We start from the raw sequence: 22,303 nt of genomic DNA, 5'->3' as shown, positions 1-22,303 counted from the left end.
AGGAAGCTTTCACAGAGGAACCTTGGAGGCTGAACTAGAAGCATACACACACACACATAGGTGTAAGCCTGGGAAAGCAACATTGAGCCTAAAATCTTCCCAACCAACCCTCACTCACTGTCATCTTCTCCTTTATCCTCTTTCTTGTTGATCTCCATACGAGCAGTCGTGCTAAGCTAAAATCAAAAGACACAGACTGGGTCCAGTAGAACATCTAACCAAAATCCTTCCCAAAATAACTCCAAAGCTCATTGACTGCCCCCCTCCTCAATCTCCAATAACATCCCCACTCTCTCTGATTATACCCTGTTGATCCCCTGACTCCCAGGTCCAGCAGCTATTTACAGCCTGTACACTTTCAAGCCAAGGAGCTTGTATGTCTGACTCTCCCAGCTGGAATGTCACTCTCACTTTCCAGTCCTGTGTACCTCTGACCTCAATGACATAGAGTAGCCGAGCGTAACCCCTAGTGGAGGGAATGTGGCCTGTAGGCTGCAAACAAACGGTAGGAAAGTGGTGGCTTTGATTAGAAGGCCTGTCGTTCACCATAAAGGCCAGTATCCAGTTCCCCCTGACAGCAAACATCAGCCCTATTGAAGCAACCATAGGACAGACACTGAATACCTATCAGCCCCAGGGAGAGGGTAGGTGACTTTACACCATGACCTCCATCCATTTGGTGTAAAGGAGAAGAAGAAAAAAAACACTCACTGTCACAATAGGGTTGTATTATCAAATAAAAGCAATTTCTTTAAAAAAAAAAAAAGTATTTGAGCAAATTTGCAAGATATTTGTAGAAATATTTTAAGAAAAAACTCATATTTCATAAGAAAAGGGGCTTAACAATATTAACCACTCTAGAGCCCTGAAACTGAAGCACCCTTTTTTGATTAGCTTGTGGAACTTCACTTCACAGTCTGATTTTCCAACAGCATGCTCAGGTGACGGTCTGACAAGAGACTAATTATTTTTCAGGAAGTTTGAAAACTTTGGCCTCAACTTTCCGAGTCACAAAGATGTTTTCTTTTAACCTGGATGAATTACACATAACTGAAACAATGTACTAACAAGCAAATTCAGATAACTCACATCAAGACAGGAGTCACCAACATTCTCTGTTATCCCAGACTTCTGCTTCAGCCTCAGAGTGCTCAACATTTATAAAAGAGGGCGTTTGATGTGTCATTTCACACATCTTCTGCACAAAGTTGACAGATCAAGTGCTACCTACTTCAGTCAAAAAGTGTCAGAGGAACAGAGGATAGAAGTCAGTAAAAAAAGAAAAAATATAACGTCTAAAAATTCTCTAACGTGCACATTAGCGCAGTCAGAGCTAAGTAAAATTAATTTTACTGACTGAATTTTGTAGTAATTTATTCACAGCAGTTCCAGCAGTGTGAAGCAGACTTGGCAGTGCCAGAAGATTCAACAGGTTTAATGTATAATACATTTTTCTTCAAACAGAACAGAATCTGTATTCCTATTAAAGTGAAAACTGAAACAATCAATGAAATTGTGGCACTTGCAGAAAATTTTAAAAAGAAAGGAATGCGTTTTATACATACAACCTGTTGATTTGCATTTTAACTTTACCATTAAAGGAAGCTGTGAAATTATAGCGACAAACTGTGTGTTTCAAACAGTCAGCAGGCAATGCAGAAAATGTTTAACTGTGTCTATGGGGTATTTAATGTTTAGGAAAACTTGAGAAATAATAAATAAAAGCCTGTAGTGAGTGCTAACATTCATGTATTAACTCAAAAGAATAAATTATTTTCTGCAGCATTACTCTCTTGCCATATTTGCAAAAACAATGTTGCTTTTTATCATTTAATTTTTTTGATGATCATTTCTTTAATCTTTTTTATTACATATAATTGCTCCGACTCAAGTGGGTAGCACTTAAATGGCCCATTTTGTCCAAAAGAAGAGTGAAATGGCTTATTAATTACTCTATTTTTGTGAGCATTCAACTGAGTCAGAAAGTCTGGGTTACAGAAAAAAACTGAAATTATCTCTGACAAAGAATTTAGGATTTGCCAAGCTGATGCAAAGAAAGCAATGACTATGCTGAACTTTCTCAACAGCACACCCCACAGAAGAGTGTGTCTTAACATGTAACTGTTGATCATTTCTTCGCCATTTTTTGTAATTCTGTAATTTCATTGTTGCAAACAGAACATTTGTATATAGATGTATGCTTTAGCAGTGATTGTGATTTCCATAGTTCATGCTGCTAAAGAGTGAGATGAAAAACTACTACCAACCTCTCTGAGGTCACTGACTGGCTGTGTAGAGATTAGGTCTTTGCAGTATGACTTGAGACAATGGCCTACTTCTGCAATAAGCCTCTTCTTGTTTGCCTGACCTACATGATGTCACCATCCCCACAGCTACTGAAGAGACAGCACTCACATATTTTTGATGACTGTGGCCATTTAAGCACCCATTGGCAAGCTACCCATTCTGGCTGACTGTAATGTATGTGGATCTTTTTAAGTTCCATGCTATATCTAGAGAACTATCTGAATTACATCATTAAGCTCATAATAACTTTAACTTCAGGAGCATGGAGCTTCAAAAAACACCCTGATTTTTCTTGAAAGTTGATAGCATTTCGTGCACTAGCATATTTGAAGGCCATAAGCAGAAAGAATAATTTTACAGCTATGATGCTGAAATTGAAATAAACATTATATGTGTTATATGTGTATTTTTATTTAGATATTTCACACACACAAAAAAGTGGCATAAATAACTTTAATTGGATTTTTCCATAAAGATTAAATGTCTAGTGGTAATGAAATGTTTAGTGGTAACAACATATCCAAAACGTTTGTTCACAGGCAGCATCCTTGACCTCCATCCATCCTATGCGCCTCATGCACCAGGCCAAATCATGAACTATTACCCCCTGCATTTGTTTGATGTGAGGTGGGGTGTGTGGATTAGCTTGATTATGGAAGACAGAGGTTCCTGTTACTCTAATCGGACGCAGGTATGCACTCAAACAACAGTAAAGCCATTAAAGGTTAAAGTATTCCTGTCTAAAATATAAGTCCTAAATGACCACACTCGGTCGCTTGAGCTTTAATCAGCTTGAGAAAAGTTATGCAACTTATTATCTAACATCCAATTATTGGAGAGATGGCTTATTTGTGGTTGTTTATACCAGTTTGTGTGACTTAAGTGTGGCCGATTCATTTATATCCCCCAAATCGTTAGCTCACTTCACAGTCGAAGAGGTTAGCAGTAGACACTCTCTCCTCATCTCATACTTTTGTAGCCCTTTAGCAGAGGTAAATATAGCATGCCATCTTTTCAAACGTCCACACGTGGATTTAATTAATTTCCAAATAACTTTGCCAGCTAAAAGTGTTTTTAAATCGAGCTACAAGCTGACAGTAACAGTTAGCTCGCTAGCATATGTTCAAAAACCGGCTCGGGCTTAGCGACAGATGAAGCACACCTTATATAACTAACACTGCAGACATTGCTCAGTCCCTATAAGCAGCTAGCCGTCCCTGCTTTCACCGTGCAGACGTGAAAGTTACTCAGAGCCCTCCTCTCAGTCACCTTAGCTCCCTGACGTTAATGTTCCCCAACAAGAACACTGGGCCAAAAACATCTGCGCTACTTACAATGCACTTAGCAAGCAGAGAGAGAAACAAGCATCATGTTAGGCTGCTTAATATTAGCGTTACCTTCACCTCCCTCCTTGTTTTGATCCGCCCATGGGGAAAATGTCAGATAGCGGATTTAATTTCCGTCCATTCTAATTGGATGTTACACAGCTGAAATACTTCCTGTTTCAACATCTAGGCTTCAGAATAAAGGCGGTTAATGTACACTTCCGGATTTTAAAATAAAAGTCTTACAACGACCCGTAAAAATAAAATAAGAAATAAATACAACTAAATAACTTTTGAATTGTTTTTGAAAATTAAAAAAAACCCAAAACAAACAAAGACACTTTTTTTTTAAATAAAAGAAACTAACCTGCAATATCTTGACAACATAAACATGACATTAAAGACACATGTTCATTTTATGTATTTATTATTCATTTATATATTGAATGAATAAATGTTCCATTTATTCTTTTCGGGTTTGAGCAACAATTCACTAATAAAGTTAGGAGGGTTTTTGCCATCCAGTTACATAATATAAAGTGGCAAACCTACAAAAAGGCATTATTTTAGCTGCCCTGAAAGTTCCTTCAATTCTGAGATTGTTTGCCACATACTAATGAAAATAATCAACAACTGAATACCAGAACCTGCTGAAGGAAAATACCTCGAAATAGCTAAATTGCACTGTACTATTTTGGTTGCAGAAATTTGGAGTCTTGTTTTTCTGTTTTTGTTGGGCAAAAAACTGTAGAAGAGTCGACAAAAGAGAAACAACTTTATATTACCTTATGATTACTTTATGTAATTAAAATAGCAATGTTTAAACCCAGTGCTTTAGTTTCTTACGGAAGCACTTTCATGACTGTTAAGTCCATTTCATGTTTTCATTACAGAATTCATAATTGCTCATCTAAAATAAATGCTCTATTCTGCTATATAGGAAAAGGATACCCATTTTGTTGATGCACTGCTTTATTCTGAAGCACCCAACCTCCGAATACAACAAACCTCTTACTTTTAAACAGAAAAAGTAAGCTGCCACAAAGATGGATGGTGCAAGAGGTCACTTTTGAGTCTAATGCCTCTCTTATCATTGGCAGTCACAGTGTGGGAAGTTGTGTCTGAACATCTTTCTTTTCAGGAGAAGGTAATTTCTCAGGGTGACACTTTTCCTCCAATGTCCATTCAGACTGACAAGCCACTTTTAGTGAAGACTCAGAGATGGGTGCTGGTGTTTATTGAACCTGAAGAGCACTCTGCATGTGTTTCTGCCTCTGTCATGAAATAAAGGAGAAGAGGACCAAATTGCAGACTGCTGAGACAGACTTGGAATAAAAAAGCAAGCCTTTATCGTCGCTGTTGTAGATCCAGAGCATAAAATAGAGAAGGGCAAAAACAAAAGAGACCACTGCAGGGGAAACATGCCAGGAGAAACCAAGGCTGGAACACAGTATGATGAGCAACCTGAGGCTTCAAATACACACAGGTTTCAATCAGGGAGAGTGGAAACGTAAAGGTAACAAGACACAGCTGAACTCACTTGGAAGTAACACTAAAAAGAGACTTAAACTACAGGCTGATGAGATGGTGTGTATAAGCACTAGAACACAATGGTTTTTAATTTGTGTTTATGTTTTTTCTGCGTTGATGGTCATACCAACTCTTTAAAGTATAGAATTATGGGAAAAACCGACTATAAGCACAATATGAATGCATAGTGAGGCAACATTACTGCAGATTTTTTAAACAGGCTAGTCTTGATTTTATTTACTTTAAACTACTGGTTCTCAATAGGAAGCAGGGAAGATTGGCTGCAGAAAAATATTAAGCTTTTCCTCCTTCAAATGATGAGGACAGGAATCAGCTCTCCCTAAACAGCTCCCACAAAGCTACAGGAAACCAAAAATGTTGGGGAAAACATCCAGCAGATTGACTGACTGACTGACTGACTAACAGCGAGCGAGTGACCAAATCATAGGTCTGACCTTACTTGGAAAACCACAAAGTATCATGTGAATCAGGTGAAAGGTTTAGGTGTAGGTGTAGGTTTGTCTACATCTATAACAATAAATTTCTATAAGGTAAGCTTATTTATAGAGCTTATCGAGAACAACATCCACACCGTGTTTTTACAAATAAGATAAGGTACCAAAAGTGTCCACAAATCTTAAGTCCAATAAAAGCCAGTTGAACAACAGCCTCAAAAGCAAATTCTCCTTTGGTCCTCAACCTGGACCGAGGTACCACCAGGAGCCCATCTCAGCTACCTTGGGGTGGGGTACACCCTGGGCAGATCGCCAGTATGGCTCAGCGCTAACACAGCTAGCATTCATATCCACATCTATGGGCAACCTAACCAATGAGATGTCATTGGAAACGAGAGGAGCTATTTCAGAGCGCATAGTAGGAGATTTTTGTTTTTGTTTTGCTTTTGTTAAGAAGGTGAGTAGCTGTCTATTTAAAATATGAAGAGAAGGTCCAGACACTGATCAGCTGCAGTTTGAACTGGTGAACTGGTCATTGTAAGTAAGTTAGGTTATTTTTATTTTTATTTTTTTTGTTTTTTTTTCGGGGGGGGGGGGGGGGGGGGGGTACTGACATAATTTCATTTCGTTCAGACATATTCTGCCGGTATTGAGGACTGTTTCCATGGAAATGAAAACAATCGCTTAGATCCGGGCAGTTCTTTCACAAGCTCTGCTGACTGGTGCTTTAACTCTCATTAGCTTGTGGCCTGTGTGCAGTTTTATGCAACAAAACAGTATTTATATTTAATCTAGCTACCACGATGGGCTTGAATCCCAATAGGCCTGCGTCCTCTGCTGGGGCTGAGCGACTGGCCGACACGACACGGGTCCATCCCGATAAACAGGACCAGTTGTGGAAAGAGAGGGTACGGAAAGAGAGGAAATCAGCAATGGAATGGTGAGCATGGTTTGAAAAGTAGTCTAAATTATCAGGCGAGTTTGCCAGGATTTTTCTAATAAGAACCACGAAGAAGCAGGCGGGGATGGCACAGGAAATTGATTAGAATATTTGATAATAAATTGATAAAAGTGTACGGAAAAACATTAAGGATGACTTTCATACAGAAAGCATGATATGAAAATCAGCACTGCACTGGAGTTTACTGTGTTAAATCATTTCTGTAAGTGTTGAAACAAGTATTTAGAGGCATTAAATAAGAAAAACTCGAAATGATACGTCAGAAATACAGTCACATGTATATTGTATCATTGTATCATATTCGTTTATTCATGCTTCATAGCTTTTATGTAATATTCCACAACACGTTCTCACAGAATCTTCTAAAATGTAGCATAACAAGTCATTTTTTTTAAAGTACAAATATGCAGTACTAAGTTACATTGCACCACTGGTTCAGTAACAAGTAGTGGCAGATCATGTTCATTCAAAAATCAGTGAAACAAACTTAATCTGTTCCACAGGGAGGAAACCTTGGATATCAAGGATATTCATCACATGGTAAGAAAAATGCATGTAATGCAACATTGTATAAAAAAAGTGCAGATGTACTCCCCTTTACGCTTTGAACACAACCAGTTATAAGTGATGAACACAAGGACTAATAGGTCGTCAAATAAAAACTACCACTGATTGTGATTTATGGAAGATGAAGTTGTTAGATTTAACTTTGATAAAAGATTTTTGCTTTTTTTTTATTTTAAAGATGTTTCTGCAACAAACTAGAAAGTGTATCGAAACCATTGTGAAATTTCGGAGATAAACTAAAATGTGAAACATTTACAATGGTACATTAACTAGGTATGAAAGATTTTGCAGTATTATGAAAAAAGCAGCTTGAATCGTGACCTTCTGTTACATTACTCCCCCATTTGTTTGTAGGGACCTTTTCCGAACAACCTTTCAGTTTTCTCTGATTGCATTCCCAACACTACCAACCAAGTGTATGGTAGCAGATTGAACACTCCACTGGGAGATGAACTTCTTAGACAGGAAAGGCTGACACTCTGGCCAGCAGGCCAACGCAAACAAAAGCCAGACCCAGAGCTGCTGCCTTTCTAGGCTACTCTGGACACTCGGAGTTGAAGAATCAAGCACAAATCAACTTCAAAGCAGGAATAAAGCTACTTAAACCAAAAAATGTAGCACATGTTTAAAGGGATTTTTTAAAGAATTTAAGAGCTGAGAATTTTGTGCTTTTTTTGTGTATTTTTCCCCTAAATGTCTGTTTTATATTTTCATGTTTTCAGATGTCATACAACTTTAACTCATATTTTTCTATTGCCATTGTTGAAAGAAAATACAATTCTGGAAACAGTATTGTTATAAAGTCCTGATATTTTAATCAAACTCACTGATAAGGTTCACTTGTAATTTTCCTATAGATTCCGCGTTTTTTCATGTAAGTGTAATGTAAGGAATCCTCCTCACACATAAAAATTATTCATTGAGTTCCACAGGGTTCTGTTTTGGTACCGATACGGTTCTCATTACCACTAGGCAAAAATTCATAAAGATGACGGGTATATCTCACGGATGTGCTGGGACACATCATCAGCTATTAAACCCAAATGTGTTTACACCCAGTACAAAGATGCAATAGGATCTAGAAGATAGGTGGATTAAACAAAAAGTTTTATTAACTGATAACTGGGGCATTATACAGAGTAACAGGAGAGCACTGACTATTAATGAAATTCAAGCCCAGCTCTTCCTCCCTCCCTCTTCCTCCAGCTATGAAATGCAACAAGCTCTAACCTGTTCCTAAGTTTCTGTTTAGATCTTGGACGTGTTTCATTTCTATAGAAGTGAAAACTCACACAGCGGCTGACAGTGAGAGGAGAAATGGCACAAAAAGGAGCTCAGCTGAACAGGGAAATCTTCTCTTGTTCAATCTGTCTGGATCATCTCGAGGACCCAGTGACCATTCCCTGTGGACACAATTACTGCATTAACTGTATTAAAACCCACTGGGATGAAAAGGGGAGGAGAATGCACAGCTGCCCACAGTGTAGGAAGACTTTCACACTGAGACCTGCCCTGGTGAAAAACACCATGTTGGCAAATTTCGTGAAGGAGATAAAGAAGACTGGACTCCAAGCTGCTCCTGCTGATCACTGCTATGCTAGACCTGAAGATGTACCCTGTGATGTATGCACCGGGAGAAAACTGAAAGCCTTCAAGTCCTGTTTAGTCTGTGTGGCATCATACTGTGAGAAACACCTTCAGGATCATTATAATGCGGCTCCATTGAAGAAACACAAGCTTGTCGAGCCCTGCAAGAAGCTCCAGGAAAACATCTGCTCTAGTCATGATGAGCCGATGAAGATTTTCTGTCGTACTGATCAGCAGCATATCTGCAGTCACTGCAAACTGATTGGCCATAAATACCACGAAACAGTCCCAGTTGAAGCAGAAAGGACCAAGAAGCAGAAGGAGCTGGAAATGAGTCGACAAAAACTCAAGCAGAGACTCCGTGACCGAGAGAAAGACGTGACGATTCTTCAACAGGAGGTGGAGTCCATCAATCAGTCTGCTGATAAAGCAGTGGAAGAAAATGAAAAGATCTTTGCTGAGCTCATCTGTCTCATGCAGAATAGAAGCTCAGATCTGAAGCAGCAGATCAGATCCCAGCAGGAAACTGAAGTGGGTCGAGTCAAAGAGCTTCAGGAGAAGGTGGAGCAGGAGATCGCTGAGCTGAGAAGAAATGACGCCAAGCTGGAGCAGCTGTCATGCACAGAGGATCACAACCAATTTCTACACAGCTACTCCTTACTGTCAGCACTTAATGAGTCTACAGACTCATCCAGCATCGAGATCCGTCCTCTGAGGTACTTTGAGGATTTGACAGCAGCTGTGAAAGAGGTCAGTGATAAACTGCAGGATGTTCTGAAAGAGAAATGGACAAACATCTCACTGACAGTCACTGAGGTGGATGTTTTGCTGTCAGAACCAGTGCCAAAGACCAGAGTTGGATTCCTAAGATATTCACGTGAAATCAGAATGGATCTGAACACAGCTAACACATCAGTGTTATTATGTGAGGGGGGTAGAAAAACCACAGCTGTGAAAGAACAGCAGTCATATTCTAGTCATCCAGACAGATTCACTGGATGGTGTCAAGTCATGAGTAGAGAGAGTCTGACTGGACGTTGTTACTGGGAGGTGGAGTGGAGCGGGAAACAGGTTTATATAGCAGTCGCATACAAGAGTACCAGCAGATCATTGCTCTCAGATGAATGCGGATTAGGATTCAATAGGACATCGTGGGCATTATGTTGTGACCGAAATGGTTTTAAATTTGTGCACAACAATTCTCACAAGGCTGTCTCAGGTCCTCAGTTTGGGAGAGTAGGAGTGTACCTGGATCACAGTGCCGGTATTCTGTGTTTTTATAACGTCTCTGAAACCATGACTCTCCTCCACAGAGTCCAGACCACGTTCACTCACCCGCTTCATGCTGGATTTCGGCTTTCAGATTATGGAGATACTGCTGAGTTCAGGAAACTCAAATAGAGAGAGGTCATGTAAGGGACAGTTAGTTAAAATGCATGTTCGCAGAATGCCAATGCAGACTTTCTATTGAGTAGAGAATTAATTTTGAAGTCAGTTTTCATGTATGGGTATATTTCAGAACTATTTTACTGCTATGTTTGTGCTGCATTTATCTATGCTGACTTATAATAGTGTCTTGATTAATGATATTTTCAAGAAATATGTTAAGGCATACTTTTTTAATGGTCTTTGCTACAACTTTTTTTTATCCTGACTTAATCTTTTGTCCTTTTGGGTCAGTTTTGTTTTTGTTTTTTTAGGTTCTGTTTTAATAGATCAGAAGTTGTTCAAATAAATGTACAGACAAAGAACCTAGACTTACATTATCATTATTACAACCTCTTTGATCACTGGTGATTATCTGCTTGTAAACAGCTGATACTGTGAATCAGTTGGTGAGATTTTTCTTGACTAAAGAAGCGAGATGTCCACACTTTACTCATTATGTTAATAAACTGAAGCCTTACAGAGTTATTAAAGTTGAACAAATAAACAAATGTCTCCTGTCTTAAATCCAGGTTACTGTACAAACCTGATGGCCAAAAAACAAAAGCAACATGAAAGCATAACTGAGAGTCTTACACCTGAAAAAGAAGCTTTGTGTTTTGAACAGAAGATTTCTCTTCTTTTTCTCTGGATGAATCTTAACATTGTGGCAAGCTCAGACAAGTAGGAGACAGAAACTTCTGTTTTAACTTGCTATTTCTGCCTTAGCTGTTATACTAAGCTACAGGGAGCACAATCTTTTATTAGGAACACCCCTTCACACACACACAGCAGTGAGAGGTGGTAAATGGACACAGCCGTCTAACTCACTGTGCTCCACCAGCCACACCAAACACAGAACACACAGCAGGACTAATGTTACACACTAACACAAAAATGGCAAATCAACACCTGATAACTGTAACTGCCGTTATAACCCTACAACTTACAACACGTTAACATCAGGTATACAGTCCCATAAGACCTTGGGCCAGTGGCCCTTCCCCCTAGCCCGCTACAATATTATGAATTTAAATTGGATATGTGAGTGCACACATTCACGCAACTGAAGCATTCATTTGGTAATATATCATTCACAGAAATCAGTCATTGCCCTTAGTTTAAATAAACACTGGTTAGTTTTTTCTTTATCTTTTTACTTACTTGTCTTTTCTGTTTAGCAGGCCTCTTTCAAAAGCCCCAAACAGCTGAAATGCATTCCTCTGTAATTGTTGGCTAAGATCTTATGAACAATAATCCTCCTGTGATTGCTATTTGACTGCTTTTGTACCGTCTCCAGATTTTTCTAAACCAGGGGTGTCAAGCATAAAATCTCAGATAGATTTTTAACTTTTAGCTGTATTTACATTGATTTTACAGCTTTTCTTATTGATAACAAATCCCCCTTATTAATACTACACCAAAGTAATTACGTAAGAAATATTTTTTTTTTCACAGAAAAAAAAAATTCTCTTTTGAATTAAAGGTCTGGGGAAAAAGGGTTCTTGAATAATTCATGGACATGTGTTGCTGTTGTTCCTTGTTTGTGTGTATCAGTGGCTGTGTGTGTGGGTGTGGCAAATCACTGAGTTTCAGGCATCATCAGGCCTGGTGGATGTGTGCGGAGAGCACACGGACACTTACTTTTTGGGGAAGACATGATGCGGCAGTCAAGGGAGAGCACGGGGATTTATTGTCATTTATTGCACTGTAAATAAACGCGCTGTTTGCTGCGAGGAATCCTGCATTTTGGGTCCTACTTCCCCCCATCCCCACGGTCTACCATACAGACCGTGACAAAAAATTTATATCTTTATAATAATGTAATCATGTATGCAATCACTGTAGTCACCCACTTAAAAACAAAGCACCCTGTATACATCCCTGTTGTAAACCTTTGAAAACATCTTAAATTTATGCCTTTTGCTATCAGAGACAAGCTGATTCACAGTGATTTCCCACCTAAAGGGCACGGAAACGTTCTGTTTCAACTTTTCTTTAATGTCGTCCTGTTCTGTTTGGGGCCCCAATGTCTGAAGAATCAAGATGCTTCAAGGTGCAGGTGTGAATCTTTGGCACCAACTTCAATATTTCAAGGCAACAATTGAGGAGTTTGCCTGTAACATGGTAACAGTTCCTACGTTGGTGCTTTCTGTGATGTTTTTAGAAAAGCAAAGTATGAAAATATTAAAAACAAAACAAAAACTACAGCGCAGGCCCAGACTCATGAGAGGAAATGATTTTCCGTGCTCAGAAAGTACAGATTTCAAATACTCCGGGCGAAGCTGTGTGCCGTCCAATCAGCGTTCAGTGGATGTACGGAAGTGAGAAAAGATGCCGTCTGACGGGAACCTGCCAAGCTAACGGCTAAGAAGAGGAGGTGAAACAGGTGCACTTTCAAAATAAAAGAAAGTCTCTATCATTCTATGAATAGATTTGTGTTAGACGTTTGTTTTTTTTTTACTTTTTACACACATTCATATAATTGTTTATTTTCTTTAAGTTTCAGACTATAGCCTAAAAGTTCTAACGCTTTCCACATAGTCACAGTCACCTTTATTTTGAAAGTTCAAAGCGGAAGTATTTTGTAAATTCGAGCAGTCTGATTGTGGAGGCAGAGCAGTAGGGTCCTGCGGGTCGTTTTTTGATAGAAATTAGCATAGATCTGTCAATCTAAAGTTTACATTTTGTAATCCCTCTCTTTACAACATGCAGCAGGTCGACACGTTGTTGCACATCGCGAATTTCAGCACACTGTTTGTGTGCATGGTGCTCAAGTTCCCGCAGATCTTTGTACTGATGCGAGCGAAATCTACGACCGGAGTGAGCCTCAACAGCCTTCTGCTGGAGCTGATCGGGTAGGCTGCTGTCCCGCTTCTGGGATGTTTTTTTTTTGTTGTTGTTTCTTGCTCTTAAATTTTGTTACATAATCTGTTCACGTGTGCGAGTATCCATGTAATTTAGTAACTTCAAGCTGCTGTGATGATGGGACGTCTTCCTCTTCCTCACTTGTGGTTGGTGTTCAGCAGTAAAGGCGGACTCATCCTGTCAGAGAGCAGCTACAAATGCTTCTTCTGAAAACGCTGCGAGACGCTCAACACTAAAAGCTCTGGTGTTGTCTTTGTTACCAAAATTCTTACTCCTTAAAGGCTGGATAAACGATGTTTAAAAGTTACCACCTTACTGGTAACATTCTAACAACGTTGAATGTTACCAGTAAGTCAGAATGTTACAATCACCGCGTAACCCTACAGTACAGGTGATAGAATCGCTGGTATTGGTATTGACTCGATACTAGCGTGATAGGACCGATACTTAGTTCTACAGCATATTGATACAACAGAAGTTGACTAAGTGCTTTAGAGAGAGGCAAGTTTCAGGTGTCCTCCCCCGAAAAAAATCAGCTTCAAAATACATGAAAACCCGAAACGTTTGATTTTATTGCTCATTGAGATGTGTACATAATTTTCAAATTGATGATTGATCATAAATCATGACACTGGTCTCCCCAACACAAGCTGCCTTTATACGTCATAAGTATCAGTATCGGCAATACCTATCCTGCATTTTCAGTATAACACAGTGCTATCTTACTTGCATTTCTTTGGACTGTGGAAGGAACCCATGCAGGTACAGAGAAAAAGTGCAAACTTCATCCCTAAAGAAATTTCTTTTCTTACTCCAACACACCCTCAAACTGTTGCAGACAAAGTGCTCTCCATTAGCTAACATTACAGTATAAAAAATTCTGTCACATTAGGCCTCAGTAGCATCCTGAAAATGGTTATCATGTAACATCCTCAGCATTGCAGTCAACACATTTTGCCATAGTTAAGCTTTATGTACTTTTGTCCATGTTTTATCTATGGAGAGACGGACTGAGAGCTTTTAAGACATATTTTAGCATTTTAACAATATTTCTGTTTTGTGTGAAATCAACTGTACTGTTCACAGTAAGTCTGCTAAAGACCAAAACTGCCTTCAGATGATAAGCTTTTGGAACCAAACACACAAGTTATACTCCAATATAATAGTACTCTGTATTTCCATTTATATAGATGTATTACTCCTGTATAGTATCCAGATTGCAGGATTAGCAGTGCATTTCATTATAAAAGTTGAGTGACTAAAGCCATCCAGGGGGTCAGACTGGATCCGTTGGGCAGCTCATGGAGAACAGGTTTGACACCCCCATCCTAAAACTCCTACAGAATCGCTGATGTATAGCAATACATTTTGGCATAAATACCACTTTCACTTTGATAAAAGAAATGAGTATTTCTTACAGATTAAAACTTAAATAGGACACAAAGAGATTGTGTTCCTAACAGCTGAAAAACTACAGTACCTTAAAATGAAAAATATAATCCTACTGCGAAGGCTCAACACTGAACAATTGTGCTTTGTTTGCACAGCTGAAGATTTTGGTTAAATGATTAAAAACGGGGTAAGAGTCAGCCTCGGCTGGCTCTGTGTGAAGCTTTGTGCAGTCTGCTGTTGAATCAGTGCAGCAGATTAGAGCTTGAAGTGCTTCTTATGCATTGAACAGGAAGTGTTGTGGTTACCTTCACTGTTGGAGCAGGACGGATAAAGACCGTGTCTGTAAGTCTGCGTAATTTCTCTCTCTCCTTGGTGCCTGGTAGTGGCTGCACTGTCTGAAATGTCCCCACTGTTTTGGTAAGCGTTAGCTTGCTGTCACTGTGCATGCCACGCTGAAACAGTGAAGACGTTTATGTAGTTAGTAGTAATCTACACAGCATGGCTACAAAGCAGCAAAGAAAAGCACTCTTGTCATTCGGCATGAACGGTTTTGTCACTAGTGGAAAATCATTTCCACACACGCCAATATTAAATAGCTCTATTCTAGATTATATTAACTGGCAGTTGGCTTTATTGATCACTACCTCTTCCTAGGAACAAAAAAAAAAAGTCCCAACACAATAAAGCCTATCTGAGAGTGGATAGGTTAATCTGCTATTGATTTCACCATATGATGTTATTGTGTTATACTGTTTATTTAACACTGTGGGAATCTCTCTGTGTGCACATGTATGCATCTGTACGGTGGCTTGCATAACAGGGCTGGGAGGCTCAAACCTGCCAGAATCAAAACAAACTCATTAGTGCAGAAGTAAAAATGGATTATGTCATCAAATGCCCCAAATGTAAACTGTATGTATAAATGTATTTTATAAAATGGGACATGAATTGAGATGCTTTTACTTGCTTTTTTTATTTACTTGTCTTTGCATGAATATCTCAGTTCATTTGCTTTCTTTTTAAATTTTTGATGTATTCAGTACATCCATCCATCCATCCATCCATCCGCTTTTGTGCTGCCTGTCTGGGCTGTAAGAGCAACAGTCTAAGCAGAGGAGTTCAAACCTCCCTCTCCCTAGTTAGGAGGTGATGCCAGTGTGGTCCTCAGCCAACTGACAGCTGTAATCTCTCTCCTGGTTCCTGGGTCTACACAGAGCTCTCTTTCTTTATCTATAAAATCCAAGTCTTCCAAGTCAGACTCCTAAAGTGCCTTAACTTGCTCCTCACCCTATCTTTGCATTCATGAGCGCTGACATTGTATTTATTTCCATTTCATTTTCCCTTCATTTATCTCTGCAAACATTTCTGTTTGTCTTTTTACGTTCCTTTATGCATTTCTAACCACTGCAATCTGCAAGCATATTTGCATAATTTAGCAGAGATGAAAAATAAAAAAAGGAAAATGGAATAATAGATGTTTAGGGGGAAAAGCAAAGGAAAATACTTGAATGGGAAAAATAATACACTGATAAACAAAATGGAAAATTAATCGATATAAAGGTAGCTAAATATAGAAGCAAATTATAAAAAAATTATACACTCAACAAAAATATAAACGCAACACCTTTGTTACTGCTCCCATTCCCCATGGGATGGACGTAGAGACTTAAAATTCATTCCAGATACACAATATAACCATCCCTCCCAAACAGTGGTCACAAATCAGTCCAAATGTGTGGTAGTGGGCACATCTGCCATATTGAGATAATCCATCCCACCTCACAGGTGTGCCACATCAGGATGCTGATCTGACATCATGAGTAGTGCACAGGTGTACCTCAGACTGCCCACAACAAAAGGCCACCCTGGAATGTGCAGTTTTTTGCGCTATTGGGGGTCTGGGGACCCAGAACCGGTCAGTATCTGGTGTGACCACCATTTGCCTCATGCAGTGCAACACATCGTCGCATGGAGTCTATCAGATTGTCAATTGTGGCCTGTGGAATGTTGGTCCACTCCACTTCAATGGCTGTGCGAGGTTGTTGGATATTCGTGGGAACTGGTACACGCTGTCGTATACGCCGGTCAAGCACATCCCGAACATGCTCAATGGGTGACATGTCCGGTGAGTATGCTGGCCATGCAAGAACTGGGACATTCTCAGCTGCCATCTGCCCTGAACAATGTGAACCATGATTCATCCGTGAAGCGCACACCTCTCCAACGTGCCAGACGCCATCGAATGTGAGCATTTGCCCACACAAGTCTGTTACGGCGACGAGCTGGAGTCAGGTCAAGACCCCGATGAGGACGACGGGCATGCAGTTGAGCGTCCCTGAGACGGTTTCTGACAGTTTGTGCAGAAATTGTTTGGTTGTGCAAACCAATTGTTCCAGCAGCTGTCTGGGTGGCTGGTCTCAGACGATCTTGGAGGTGAACCTGCTGGATGTGGAGGTCCTGGGCTGGTGTGGTTACACGAGGTCTGCGGTTGTGAGGCCGGTTGGATGTGCTGCCATATTCTCTGAAACGCCTGTGGAGACGGCTTATGGTAGAGAAATGAACATTCAATGCATGGGCGACAGATCTGGTTGACATTCCTGCTGTCAGCATGCCAATCGCACGCTCCCTCATTGCTTGTGGCATCTGTGGCATTTTGCTGTGAGACAAAACTGCACATTCCAGGGTGGCCTTTTGTTGTGGGCAGTCTGAGGTACACCTGTGCACTACTCATGATGTCAGATCAGCATCCTGATGTGGCACACCTGTGAGGTGGGATGGATTATCTCAATATAGCAGATGTGCCCACTACCACACATTTGGACTGATTTGTGTCCACTGTTTGGGAGGGATGGTTATATTGTGTATCTGGAATGAATTTTAAGTCTCTACGTCCATCCCATGGGGAATGGGAGCAGTAACAAAGGTGTTGCGTTTATATTTTTGTTGAGTGTATATTAGTTCATTTGATTTTAAAAAACAAACAAAAAAACCAACTATTGGCACATTTAATGGCATCTTGATTTCTTTACGGTTTGATTGCAGTCAGTTCAGCCCTCTATAGAGGAGACCTTCTCCTGCTGAAGGCTACCACTGTTGATTCATCGTGTTTGCTGAGCACACCGAGTCGAGCTGCTCTCATAAAAGAGTGAATGAACTGATCATCATGCCGCCGCTTGGCTCAGAAACTGCTTGTTGACTCCCCGTGTGAATCCCTTCCCACAACATCAAGTTTTAAGCAGCCACTGATTCTTTGGCTCGTTTGCCCCTGAGCATTGTTTCTCATTTTAATCAGTACTGAATATAACAAAACACCTCCAGTTTAATAACCTGACACCATATGCTTTACAGGTTCATTGTTTTTGTAACATATCAGATGTACTACGACTACCCACCGCCAACCTACTTGGAATATCCCATCCTCATTGCTCAAGGTAAGTTATGCTGTTACATAAATTTCCTCTGCTTATAATTATCTCCGCAAGTGTCTTTTTTTCAACCTTGCCTTAGATCCAGATTCCTTAATTAGTTTATCATTCAGTCTTAAATGCCTCGCGTTGCTCTCTGTAGTCTCTGTCTATTGAGATCATTCAAAAGGAGCTCAGTCATATTAACGTATCTTGTTTAGTAAAGCTGCACATATGATTGGCAACTTCATGCCCGTGGCAGTGGTGGAGGAAATTAAGACTTTTCATTAAGTGTAATTAAGGGTAGAGAGATGGGCAAAATAAAGTTGGAAAAAACAGAAGGAGTCTGAATACACTCTGAAGCATCTGCAAATATCAGCAGCCCTTGAAATGGAAATCAAACAGAGCTGTAAATGGTGCAAGTTATAACCCGTCGTGTGTCCTCAGACGTCATCCTCCTCCTCCTGATTCTTCACTACAACGGCAGCCTGCGGCAGAGCCTCATCTACGCCGTGGTGTATCCTTTCACTTATCGCACCAATTGATGTGTTCGTTCAATTTGTGCAGAAATCAATGACCCATTAGACTTTTGTGTCCCTGCCTTAACGTACTTGTGCTCAGGTTTGTGGGAGGCTGGAGGCTCCTGACTCTGGAGAAGTGGATCATAGATTTGGCTATGGTAATAAACCTGTTTAAAATCAATCATAAGTCAGTGTGTGCGTGAGAGACAGAGTCAGCAAAGAGATGGCATGTCATCAGTCAGGGGCAATGAGGTGGAGCTTTGAGAAGAAACTTATACAGACCTCATTTCACCCGGTGTTTCTCACCCAGACCTTATAAATGCCAAATGGCCCGGTTGGTTAATGAGATGAACATGTCTCAGGGCGTTTTGCATTTAAATAGGTGAGAGCAGCGAACCCTCCACATCCTTTCCTCTTAAAGTTTGACCGAAGCAGCAGAAGGTGTTTGAAACTTTTTGAAATTCAGCTCCATGTTCAGCTTGTTATCACATGAAATCTGACCTCCTTCTCCTCTCAGAGCCTGTGCACATTTATTAGTGCAGCCAGTAAGTTTGCCCAGCTGCAATGCCTGTGGAGGTCAAAGGACGGCAGGCAGGTTAGTGCCCTCTCCTGGGCTCTAGCTACCTACACGTGTATGGGTGAGTTTAACCAGCCAACAGTGTTCGCTGTGTTTTTTTTTTGTTGTTGTTGCATTCCCCACTGTATGATTAGATATACATTTAAGTTCGTAGCTGTCACTGGCACAGTTTTGAAAAAAATTTCTCTTTTTTAGCTGTGTACCAAACGACATTGAAGTTGTAGTATTATAACTTAGTTTAAAATAAAAACTTTGAGGTTAAGTTTGAGGATTTTACCATTCATTCATAATACGTTAAAAAGTAATTCAGTAGTCTTTGTGGAGAAGTCTCAGCAATTTCTTCAAAAATTATAATAACTTTAGGAATTAAAAGATCTACTGCTAATTTTATTTGAAAGCCAAATACAAGCAAAAGATAGCAAGAACACATTAATGCTGATTTGAGAGGAAAATTGAGCTAGTGAGCCCTACAACCTGGATGTACACAGTTTATATTGGTGTATGATCCCAGGATCCTTTCCATGATTAAGAAGAAACCATTCACAAAGGTCATCATCAAGAGAAGACTTTTGATAGATAAAGATCAACTTGTGAAAAGAAATGTGGAGGTTTCATAATCCAACTCTGTAAAAATGTTACATAACCGCTGTTCATGGGGATAAACTGCTCAGATTCATACAAATGCAGCAAAGACTTACTGCAAAATCACCTCAAGGGGATCTGAAAGTTAAGTGGAATATTCTATAGTAGGCGAGTCGATCACCTATTCAAAACCCAGTGAGTTGCATTTTAAAATTAAAGGTAGAAACAACAACTGGAATCACTTTAAATTTAACTCCTCAAATTAAAGCTGAGCCCTGAGTCTATATTCAGTAGATCACTTAAACTTGTTTCTGTACTCAGCTTAAAAAAAAAAAAAAAAGAAAAAGCAAATACGGTGTGATTATCAGAAATTGTAACAAACTGCAGCATGAAAACGTGCCAAGGATACTGTTGCTACTTTTCATACTGCAGTCCTATCGCTGTCAAACTGAATCCTGTTAAGCACTTTTATCAGTTCACATAAATCCCCCTCCCTAAAGTAACAAGTCTACTCTTTCATTTCATGAATATGCACGGTAGTGTTTATTCAGCCCCCAATTTAATAAATGAGCAATCCAACGCTTCATTAATGAATGATCAGACGCTCTGTCGGGTAACAGGGATGTCATTAACTCTGCTTCCTCTTTGTTTCAGCTCGGATTTACACCACCACAGTGACAACTGGAGACGTGCAGGGTAAGTCTGTCTGAATTACTAATGACTGTGAGAGGTGTTGCATCCCAGAATTTTTAATGAACACTTCAAGGAAAAATGATTTGTTTTCTAAATAACCATCGTAGATTTAAAACGAGCATTTTTTGTGCTCTTCTCTGGGAAATATCCTAAATAAATAAAAACCACAAGGAAGTGAATAGTGACTTTGTTTTATACTTAGCGGTCGAATTCGTTTAGATTAGACTGCTTTAAAACAAAAAGGGACGTTAGTGCGGATGAGGCCACCCGGGCCCGTTCAGTAATCTATCAGTAATGCATCATACTTCTATATTTCAGCAAGAGTAAAAGTGGGGTTTACAAAGCATTAGTGAGACCTCCTATGATGTATGGTTTGAAGATGGTGGCACTGACAAAAAGACAGGAGGTGAAGCTGGAGATGGTAAGATTTTCATTGGCAGAGACCAGAATGGACAGGATTAGAAATGAGAATATCAGGGAGAGATGGTTTGGACGTGTGCAGAGCAGAGATTGTGGATGTACTATACAAAGGATTTTGAATGTGGAGCTGCCAGGCAGGAGGGAAAAAGGAAGACCACACAGAAGGTTTGGGGATGTAGTGGAGGACACAAGGAGGATGCTAAGGATAGGAGGAGGAGAACCGGAGTCTGGTTAGTATTAATGGCTAACTTTCAGTCATAATTAATTAAACTGGCAGGTCTAAAGGGCTGCTTCTTTACAATAATGAACGTCAGTAACAGGACTGTCATACAAATTTACACATCACCGGAAACCTGCAGTTTCTTATAAGACCAAAGGATTTCAGGCATCTTTTACCTGGAGTATCTCCGAGTAGTCACCATTTGTAACTCCAGCTCTGCTGTCCTTGTGTGATTCAGAGACGTCGCTGTCAGCTTCCGTGTTTCTGATCATCTTTTCTCTTTGCAACAGTTCTGGTGCGGTTCATAGCGATGACCCTGCTGAACCTGTGGGTGTTGCTCACTGTGCTCCACTATCAGAGACGCGGCAGCAGCTCCAAGAAGAAAGACTAAGTGTTTAACACTGGATTCTGCAGATCAAAGACAGCTGGGTCACTTTAGGCACAACCAATACTGTAAAATGAAACTGACGGGTAACAAGAGGTCTATCAGCAGAGAGATGATTTTTTATATAGTCTGTCTTCCCTGTTAAAGCCACACATTTGTTTGAATAACATTCCAGTTTGTAAAAATCTGTTGATAGGAAGAGAGACCAATGCTTTGCCATACAGTCTGTGAAAAAAAAAAATCTATTGTTAGACACGACCCCACGTATATGTGAAACGATCCTATTCCGGGTAAATTGTTTTGGAAAAGCTTTTGTATATGTAAAGTTATTTTCTGAACTGTTTCAATAAACCAAATTCTACCTTTTTACAGTGAGGTCATTTAATTTAAAATAGAAAGTTGAGTATGGGAGCTCAACACTGCCAAAATTCAAAACAAAACATTGCATGAAATATGCCACAAATTCAATCTCAGATTGATGTGATTTAATTTGCTTTACAGTAGTGATGGCCCGCTTGAAGCTGACGCTCCGGAGCGTGTGTCGAAAAAAACAACACACTGGTTCAGAAGCACTGTGTCGAGGCTTGCTTCGTTTGGCAAAAGTCACGTGACCAGTGACGTCCGAAGCTTCATTACGCACGTAACTGCTTCGGTACCTGATTCAAACGGATATAAGGAAGTGAATCATCCACGGGATTCGTGGAGTGTGTTGATGGTGACAGATAGCGACGAGGTGATCATTCCACTGACAGATATGGAGCCAGCGAGGAAGAGAGGACGTTCTGGCGTGTGGGAATATTTTGAGTTGATTTTGCTCAATTCATTTTATCTGCCGAAGTGAAAAACTTGAAATGTCCAAAATCATGTTTTCATAATGTAAATATCATTACAGCATATGACTTTAGGAACACTTCCATGTGAATTAAAGCTAATGAAGACTACAACAATGTATTTGACACTATACGTACATTACATTGCTACACAGTTTAGAAAATCATTTTGTTTATTGTTTTTAGGTGATAGTCTGCAGGACCCAGGAATACCTGCATATCTACCAGCTTGCAGTGTAGTTCCTGCACTCCAC

At 39.9% G+C, this 22,303-nt stretch overlaps 4 protein-coding genes across 6 annotated transcripts in view; 3 read left to right on the top strand and 1 right to left on the bottom strand.

Moving 5' to 3' along the window:
- Window positions 1–3,922, bottom strand: part of LOC147306756 (CAP-Gly domain-containing linker protein 4) — a 43,008-nt gene extending 39,086 nt beyond the window's left edge. For 2 of the 3 annotated variants that reach the window (XM_086274670.1, XM_086274672.1), the window contains exon 1: window positions 119–262. In XM_086274670.1, coding sequence (XP_086130796.1) covers window positions 119–158 — 40 coding nt within the window. In that variant the 5' untranslated portion in view covers window positions 159–262. Of the gene's footprint in view, window positions 1–118; window positions 263–3,704 lie in introns of those variants that run through there. The other variant, XM_086274671.1, reaches the window with a different exon arrangement.
- Window positions 3,923–6,274: 2,352 nt separating this feature from the next.
- On the top strand, window positions 6,275–7,758 carry cimip5 (ciliary microtubule inner protein 5). The gene is made up of 3 exons (XM_086274674.1): window positions 6,275–6,557; window positions 7,082–7,118; window positions 7,500–7,758. The coding sequence occupies exons 1-3, from the start codon at window positions 6,421–6,423 to the stop codon at window positions 7,677–7,679; spliced, it is 354 nt and encodes a 117-aa protein (XP_086130800.1). The 5' UTR covers window positions 6,275–6,420; the 3' UTR covers window positions 7,680–7,758.
- Window positions 7,759–8,496: 738 nt separating this feature from the next.
- LOC147306754 (tripartite motif-containing protein 16-like) lies at window positions 8,497–10,133 on the top strand. The gene has a single exon (XM_086275897.1). The coding sequence runs from the start codon at window positions 8,610–8,612 to the stop codon at window positions 10,131–10,133; it is 1,524 nt and encodes a 507-aa protein (XP_086132023.1). The 5' UTR covers window positions 8,497–8,609.
- Window positions 10,134–12,736: 2,603 nt separating this feature from the next.
- slc66a3 (solute carrier family 66 member 3) lies at window positions 12,737–21,586 on the top strand. Its single transcript, XM_086274673.1, has 7 exons — window positions 12,737–13,015; window positions 17,766–17,848; window positions 18,269–18,338; window positions 18,443–18,500; window positions 18,860–18,980; window positions 20,156–20,197; window positions 21,125–21,586. Exons 1-7 carry the CDS (start codon window positions 12,867–12,869, stop codon window positions 21,223–21,225), a joined length of 624 nt encoding a protein of 207 aa, XP_086130799.1. The 5' UTR covers window positions 12,737–12,866; the 3' UTR covers window positions 21,226–21,586.
- Window positions 21,587–22,303: the final 717 nt, after the last annotated feature.

This window comes from Aulonocara sp. 'chitande type north' Nkhata Bay, linkage group LG19 (genome assembly GCF_057382095.1).
Source record: "Aulonocara sp. 'chitande type north' Nkhata Bay isolate Kocher_YH1m ecotype deep benthic linkage group LG19, A_spYH_male_GT1.1, whole genome shotgun sequence".
NCBI lineage: Eukaryota > Metazoa > Chordata > Actinopteri > Cichliformes > Cichlidae > Aulonocara > Aulonocara sp. 'chitande type north' Nkhata Bay.
The sequence above is the reverse complement of the archived record's forward strand: the minus strand, read 5'-3'. Positions and strand labels throughout refer to the sequence as shown.

Bases quoted from the DNA above. Each gene is read 5' to 3' on its own strand.
- cimip5 (XM_086274674.1), top strand. From the start codon at position 6,421: ATGGGCTTGAATCCCAATAGGCCTGCGTCCTCTGCTGGGGCTGAGCGA. The intron at 6,558-7,081 runs GTGAGCATGGTT...TCTGTTCCACAG, and splicing joins AGGAAATCAGCAATGGAATG to GGAGGAAACCTTGGATATCA. The intron at 7,119-7,499 runs GTAAGAAAAATG...ATTTGTTTGTAG, and splicing joins TCAAGGATATTCATCACATG to GGACCTTTTCCGAACAACCT.
- LOC147306754 (XM_086275897.1), top strand. From the start codon at position 8,610: ATGCACAGCTGCCCACAGTGTAGGAAGACTTTCACACTGAGACCTGCC.
- slc66a3 (XM_086274673.1), top strand. From the start codon at position 12,867: ATGCAGCAGGTCGACACGTTGTTGCACATCGCGAATTTCAGCACACTG. The intron at 17,849-18,268 runs GTAAGTTATGCT...GTGTGTCCTCAG, and splicing joins TCCCATCCTCATTGCTCAAG to ACGTCATCCTCCTCCTCCTG. The intron at 18,339-18,442 runs GTATCCTTTCAC...ACTTGTGCTCAG, and splicing joins AGCCTCATCTACGCCGTGGT to GTTTGTGGGAGGCTGGAGGC.